Raw genomic sequence first — 7,941 nt, forward strand, 5'->3', positions numbered from 1 at the left:
TTCCACTAGAATTTAAGCAGTTCATTGCTGAACATGGATCAATAAGCTTAAAGTTAATAAAATACTTACATGCTTTGCTGAATCAGGGCCTATGTGTCCACTCCAACCCGCCCTGAAATCAATCATTCTACCAAGAGTTTGCTATGGCCTACAGTGAGTGTTTGTCAGTCAGTTCCATCTTAAATCATATATATTTATGCTTGGTCACATGTTAAATTGTCTGAGGCAAGAGCCTGGTGATCTTATTTGTCCATAACGCAGCATGTATGCCAATGATTTTCAATGCCATACGGTGTGCTTATGATCAAGAAATTAATCTGTATTACACTTCCAAACACAATACTTTCCGCTGTTATACTGCAAATATAGAAAGGCAAGGCTGATACAAATGCATCTTGTTCATACAGTGTTTTATTTTTCCCGTCCAGGTATTAAATAAAACTTAATTGTCTCTCCCAACTTCCAGGTACTAGTTAGGTGAGACGTGTCAGTGTAACCGTTCTGACCATGCAAAGTCAGGTCCTGTTTATTGTCAAACTTAAAGGGAATTTGTAGAAACATTGAGGATAACTGAAAGCAACAATCAAAAAATGACATTCACATAATCTAGCAGAGATTCACATGACAAACCCACAAGGCGGAGAAGTTTCATCCTTCCTTTGTTTTGCTGTGTCTGCACGGCAGAAGCAGTTTCTGTCTCCCTTCATTGAGGTGGGTGGGTGAAAAGAATCTTAGATACCATGGGCCAATTATTTTTCCATCAGTTACATGCATGTAATCCTCCCCCATTTATGGGTGTAACTGAGGGCACAGAACCTAGCTCAATACATGCTGCCAAGAGTAAATATATTAGAACTAGTCAAGGGCTAGACTTTGAATTTCCTTGGTGTAGTCGGTAGACTGCCCTCTTTCTTTAGTCTGCAGCAAATGCCGTATCCAATTTATTCACCTCTGATAGGCCATTGATTTATAACAGCAATGCAGGATTGCCATTATTAATAAAAAAAAATAGATGTTAGATTGTTTGGGTCCGGCTATTATTAATAAACAGCAGCTAAAAACCCCAACCCTACCAAACTTGGATGCATTTTAGATCTTAATCTAATCTTAGGCTCTGATGTTGCAATAATATCCACTAGCAGGATAGGGGCCTCTGCAGCCAGCTCCTGTCTCTCTCATAGGATGAACCAACCCAAAACATGAGATCTGAAATCCCTCTCTGCTTCCCACCTCCCACACTCCCTCCAGCCAAAAAAATAGTGGGGAAATTTAGCTCTTTAGCCAAGGTTTTTTTTAACTATATAATTATCCCAAAGAGCTTCAGAAAGATGAATTAACCCATGACACCCAGTGAGGTAGGTATGATGACAAACCATTTTACACCAGGAGAAACTTGCAGGCACAGTTTACAACATGGCACTGTTACAAACAACTGGGCTTGTTTGCCTGGACTCTGAGGATCTGTACTGATGAGCATCTTCTCTTCATCCCCTTCTTTCTACTTCTGTCTCTTATACTGCAAAAAAACAAACCACACGTAATACAGGGACATATTCAACGTAACCATTCACACAAGGAAGGATTCTTTTTGGTAAAGCCCTTCCAAGCACTAACGTTCAGGACCCCGTTTCTGAGCCACCTAAGGCTGTGTGAATTCCTTTGAACCTTCACAGAGTAAAACGCCGGGACTTCCCCTCTGAGAGATGTAGAATATTGGGCATGAGTTTGTTTCTGGATGGCCATTGGGAATGAGTCGCCTCTTACCCATGGTGTAAAATGTGGAATAATTCAGCTGAAGCCAGTGGAGTCAGACCAGTCTCTGGGGTGAGATCAGAATTGGGGCCTTCACCAGGCACTCAGAATAGGGTTTGCAAACTGAGCTAAAAGTGCCAGAGATCTGGATGCTGCTGAAATTTTATAAAACCGGTGACTAATTCGTAGCTTTTCCTGGTGTTCACCTCTTCTGGATTTCAGTGTGGATTTTTTTTTTCTCCCCCCTCCTCCAGTGATAGATAGATATATTTTTTTAAGGCAGCTGAATTTTTGACTCATTTTGTTACGTTTGTTTGCTTATTAGTCAAACTTAACTACAGTGAACCAGAAGTGCGACTCATGGCTCAGCAGAGATCTGCATTCCCGCACTTAGGAACCTAGTTCTCTTTCAAGCCATGTTATTTTGTGCTGGCTGCATGGAGACATGCCACATCTGCTGCCTTGCCTGCGCTGACAACTGGAGGAAAATCTCCTAATGCTGATGCAGTGCCGGTAGCGAGGGTAAGAGTGCGTGGGTTCTCACCACAGTGTCTTCTAACCCTGATTCTAGCAGTACAGGCAAGACGCGTGAGATGAGCATTCTGGGAGGCCAGATGAGCCAGGTTACAAGTGGATGGAATGTTAGCAGGGAGAGAATTGATTCATTTCAATGCGGAGCCATGGGATAAACTGTGGCTTTCTTGTCTATATTAGATATTTACATAGCTGCAGATACACTAGTTGCCAAAATCTGAACTGATCCCCAATGTAAACAAGGCCTCGAATGGGGCAGAAGTTTGCTCTCCTGAGTGAGAGTGTACTTGCAAAACCCGTGATTCATTAGTTTATAGTTTTTTTTTATTTTCTGTCAACGAAGAGCTGCCTTTTTTTAAAAAAGAATCCCCTGAAACCATCTCTAGTTATTACACACATCCCCTGAAACCATCTCTAGTTATTACACACATCCTCACCCATAGATCTCACAGCCTATTGCAGAGGAAGATAAGTCTCCTGACATTGTTTTCCAGCATCCCAGCTCCTGAACTGAATTAGCTAAGAACAGGACTCGGACAACGTCATGGGGGGGACTGTAGCTGCACTTACTTTATTCATGACCCAGTCAGCATCTTCAATGGCTCTCTTAATAATCTGCTGGATTCTCTCAGGACTGTCTTCATCTGCATGAACTTGGAAACTCTACGGGGTTTGAGCAGAATGTGAAAATGAGTAACCCCCGTTAATGTAACAGCTGATCAGATCCTGCTAAAATAAGGATTTAAAATCCTGAAATAAGCACTTGATCAAAAATGTATACAATCTGAAGAGGTAGAAATGCCTATTCTAGCAAACAGGCAGAGCTTTGTTCAGAAGGGGTTACAGCAGTGGCTCTCAACCTATTTACCATTGTGGGCCACATCCAATTCTACCTGTATGGCCCCGAGGATGTCACATGGGCAGCAGCTGTGTGCTGATTGGGCCGCAAGTGGCCCACGGGCCACAGGTTGAGAACCACTGGGTTACAGTGAACATACTTTCATATTCGCTGTTCTAACCCTTCAGCAGCAGGGGGTCTTGCAGACATTTGTGCTAACAAGGTAAGGACCAGGGCTATTTACCTGGTTGTGTTGCACCAGCTGGAGCACAAATGTTCCATATGCTCACGCTAGCCTTGCTGACTTGCGTTAAGGACTCGCACGTTAGATCCCAGAAGTGGTGCATTGTGGGATGCTTGGAAAGGCCACCCAGCACATTCATGAACAGGATTATCTGACAGACCTGAATGCACTTGCAGGGGGCTGGATTCAATAACCCAGAAGGTCTCTGCCAGTCCTATGTATTGTGGAACAGCAATGGGAGAACTAACTGAACCGCTTCAGCTAGTTTGTGTCCACTAAAGCAGTTCAGACTGAAATAGTGTCTAGCCCTGCAAAACTTGTATGTTCCCATGTAAACCATATAAAGCATTTTATGTTGGATGCCAGGTGTGCTACAATCATTTTAGGAGGAGCAGTACCTGTGGCTAGCAGAAATAAGGCTTGAGTGAACTGCCACAATAGGGCATCAGTGATGGAAAAAAGATTCTAAAATGCTCTTAGTAAAACAAGTAATGAAACTTGGGTTTTAATTGTAGGATCTTTTTAACCTGATTTGTTTTTAATACCGGCTTGAAAAGACACAATTTCTCCAATGCTCATCACTAATCCATTACAAATAGCCTCAAATTTTAACAATCCAAATAAATGGAGAAACCAGTTTTCCCATCACCAAAGAGAGCATCCCTTTACCTGTCTGATTGCATGTCTGTAATGCTGTTGGATATTTTCTGTAGGAAGCTGCTTACAACATCGAAGCAGGTAGCGGTATAACTGCAAAGGCTTCTGGACTAATTCAGCCCCCGGTAATGGAGCCATTGTCATGTTAAGATTTCAGTTGCTAAAACAAACAAACATGTATTTCACAAAACTGGAAAACGCACACTGCAGAAGTAAAACTCAAGGCTAATTTTACAAGGAGAGCATCAGGCTTCGTAAGCTGAAAACTAGAAGCAACCTGAGTAGTTTGCGGGAAGATGCAGGTATAGTATCATTTATTTTAATTATGCTTTGAACTTTCATCCTGGAATCTGCAAGTGTTTATATAATCTCCGTGTGATGAGGAGGCAATGAGGCGTGGAATGGTTAAGGAACTTGTTCAAACTGTTGAGAAATTGCTTATTTGAGGGCAGCTGGGGTTAGGTGTCATTAATCAAATCTATAAATATAGGTGTGTGTGAGAGAGAGAGAGAGAGAAAGAAAGAGAGGGTGAGTGGGTGGCAGGGTGTACATCCCCCCCCCCAGTATACAATTTTTTTCCCCTCCTTCCCCTTTGTAAATCACTTGTATTAGGGACTGATCTTGACTTGGGGGGGAACGTCTCGCAAGAGTATGTCTTTGCAGGAATGGGGCCTTCAAACAGCTCTTTGGGGCAGGGGCATTGTCTTTCTCTGAGATGTTTGTGGAGCACTTAGCAGAATGAGGCCCGCGTCTGAATGCTACGGTAAATGATCCTCACGCAGTGTGCCAGTCTGGAAGAAGAGGTCCTAGCCCTTGCACCTGTAGTCTGATCCCCATGAGCTGACCTCTGGGTCCATGCTGCCCCTCTCCCACGTGCCTTTAGTGACACTCCATCTGGGCACACTGGGCAACCCCCATGGCTGATATTGCAGGATCAGGGCCTTAGGTGGTTGCTACTAAGGTTACATGAGTTGGGCTAGATTTCCTAGTGCTCTAGTCATTTCAAGAGCACTAGGTGAAAACTGGTTTGCAAGCTTCAAGTTCCACCTTTTAAACAAGCTGCATAAACACAGCAGGACCGGTGCACAAACATTAATAGCGTTGAGACTCACCATGAACATAGCAGTAACAGGGAAAAGAACAACATCTACCAAATGCCCCCCCACCAGCACACTTGTATATTGTAACAGAAAGTCCACCCAAGCTATATAAAGTGCTAATAGGATATTTTAAATGACTAGTCATTTAACAGATGGTTGCCATCTGTGGAAACCTAAATTAACATTTTGGAGAAAGTACAGTTTTTACATAATTACTCATTAGAGTCAAGAAATACATGAGTAACTAAATAACCAAGTAGGTGTGTGAGATAATTTTAGCATCAATTAAGGTATTTAGCCTTCATAATATCTTTTTATGGGTTTTCTAAACACTTCGTGTCCTCAGGCCAAATTCATACTGGAGTGTAACACCGTTAACTTTCTGCAGGCGCTGGCTGCAGAGCGATGTCATGTCCGCTCCAGTCCTAGCATCACTCCTGAGTTTCTTCAAATACTCAGAGAAATCCAGGGGCATTTCACAGCTCTACGGCAGCAGCCGCCTCTTCTCGGAAAATCATGCTCTGAGGCTAACAGGACCACAATCGCCTGACAACAGTGACACTACTGTCTGGGCGTGAGAGCAATGGATGCAGGCGAGTCTATTTTCAGTTTCCAAGTACTCAACCAAATCATACCCGTGAACCAACCCCCTCCATCTCAGCAAATACACAGCAAGAGAATACTGCAAACTTTTGGCTAGAGTCTTAAAACAGGCGCTGGAGGGTCTTATGGCTGTGTCCACTGTACCGCCGTATCCTACCCCTCAAATTCCCTTCCTCTTGGCACTGCTGCAGTTACTATTTTGGGGAAAATCCTAAACAGCAGGGGTCTGTGCATGGTCAGTTCATGGCAGGAGGGGGCTCTGAAGTGGAGGACATAGTCCACAAGAATAAGGGCATGAGTACCCTGATGACTTGGCTTAATTCCCACTGGGGTAACTTCCTTCCCCTTCCCTATGCCCCCTCCCCCTCCTGACACCTGGAGCTAGGGCTAATCTGCACTTATCTCAGTGGGTGTGTGGTATTCACAACAGCGGCTGGGTGTCAAGCAGGAGGTGGCTGCCGGTGAGTGATGGGTAAGGCTGAGGGGAGCAGGAACGTGCCCTGCAGAGGTGCCAGCCGGACTCACCCCTTGGTGAATTTAAAGCCCCCCCAGGCTGGTGCCCCCAGACGGCAGACACGGGGTGAAGGCTCAGGGTAAAGCACCAGCCCTCAGATACTACCGCACAGCTGGGGGGTGTTAGCAGTGGGAGCCCGGCACCCCCCACCCGGAGCTGGGGCCCCAGCGCGCGGCCCTTCAGCTGCCCCCGGGGCGTGAGATGCAGCGGGGGGCTCCGCATCCAGCCGCCGGCAGGCGCCGGGCAGGGCCAGGGCCAGGGCCGGGCCCGCAGCTCCCCGGCCTGCAGCGCCGCTCGGGTCCCCCCAACGGCCGGAGCCGGAGAGCCCCGCCCGGCTGCGGGGAGGGGAGGCGGCGACACAGCTGCGGCTCGGCGCTTCCTTCCGGCGGCTGCAAGGCTCGGCTAGAGCCGGGAGCCAGCCTCCTCCCCAGTATCCCCGCACCCCCTTCCCCCAGTGCACTGCACCCCAATATCCCTGCAGCCCCCTCCCCGTGCACTGCACCCCAGTATCCTCCCCCGTGCACTGCACCCCAGTATCCCCACAGTCCCCTCCCAGTGCACTGCACCCCAATATCCCTGCAGCCCCCTCCCCAGTGCACTGCACCCCAATATCCTCCCCAGTCCCCTCCCCCAGTGCACTGCACCCCAATATCCTCCCCAGTCCCCTCCCTGTGCACTGCACCCCAGTATACCCGCAGCCCCCCCCAGTGCACTGAACCCCATTATTCCTGCACCCCGATCTCCCTCTCCCTCTCCCTAGTGCACTGCACCGCGCAGCCCCGTCCTCCCCAGCGCGCTGCGGGTACCTCCCGGGCCGCTAGCACGGAGCCCCGCCTGTCCGCACCCAAGGGCAAGGGCTGCCACGCGCGGCTGGCTGGGAGTCCCGTTTCGCCAGGCCCAGGACGGCGAGCAGCGCCCCCCGCCGGGCGAACTGCAGATCACACCAGCAAGACACTAAACGCACAGCAGCACCGACCCTTGATTTTTCTGGACCATGCAGAGGGGGACACCTGTGTTGAGGGCCGTCCTTCGGTTTGCTGCCTCCTGTCCCGTCCCGAGGCGAGGTAGCATAATCGGGTAACTGAGGCATCATCACACGAGTGATCATAGGCTGCTGTACAGATGGCAACTCCCTGGAGTGACATTTGGGGGTACCGCCCCCCAAATCAGCTTTTTGCTGGATCTGTCGACACCGATGGAAGAATATTTCCTTGCACCTGAGGCAGTCACCTTAGCTCAGCACCCCTGAAATGCCACATCCCCTATACAGGGACCCAAAGCATAGAGACCACGGCCCAGCATGGATTTCTCTGCGTATAAGAATCGCACGAGGCACCCATTCTGTGCTCCAAACACCCCAGGCTTACGTGAAAAAGCCGACAGCAGAGTACGAATGATCGCTCAGCCCACGTTGAGAGAGAACTAAATACCCCTAGACAAATATAATGGGAGAAATAAAATAAACCCACTGCACGCACAGGGCCACATGGTGATCACACTGAATAGCACCTTACACCAAGGTAGTACTCATTGTACGGGTATTGGAATCTAGCCCATAGATTGCCTATTGCCTCGGTCTCTTAGAAGCCCAGGGAAAGAGATGGGCTTTGCCCAGAAGGCTAGCAGAGCTGGGCGCGGGTGGAGTGACAGTATGTCTACACTGCAGTCGGAGGTGTCACTGCAGCACATGTAGACAGCC

At 48.0% G+C, this 7,941-nt stretch overlaps 1 protein-coding gene across 2 annotated transcripts; it reads right to left on the reverse strand.

Annotated features, from left to right (window-relative positions):
* Positions 1-393: 393 nt before the first annotated feature.
* On the reverse strand, positions 394-7,275 carry LYRM9 (LYR motif containing 9). Of its 2 annotated transcripts, none has more exons than XM_054008600.1 (4): positions 7,253-7,275; positions 4,038-4,185; positions 2,857-2,949; positions 394-1,516 (listed from the first exon to the last, which is right to left on the reverse strand). In XM_054008600.1, the coding sequence occupies exons 2-4, from the start codon at positions 4,167-4,169 to the stop codon at positions 1,499-1,501; spliced, it is 243 nt and encodes an 80-aa protein (XP_053864575.1). In that variant the 5' UTR covers positions 4,170-4,185; positions 7,253-7,275; the 3' UTR covers positions 394-1,498. The 2 variants fall into 2 exon arrangements, with proteins under 2 accessions (XP_053864575.1, XP_053864574.1); XM_054008599.1 differs by lacking the exon at positions 7,253-7,275 and adding an exon at positions 7,049-7,069.
* Positions 7,276-7,941: the final 666 nt, after the last annotated feature.

This window comes from Malaclemys terrapin, chromosome 18 (assembly GCF_027887155.1).
Source record: "Malaclemys terrapin pileata isolate rMalTer1 chromosome 18, rMalTer1.hap1, whole genome shotgun sequence".
Taxonomy (NCBI): Eukaryota; Metazoa; Chordata; order Testudines; family Emydidae; genus Malaclemys; species Malaclemys terrapin.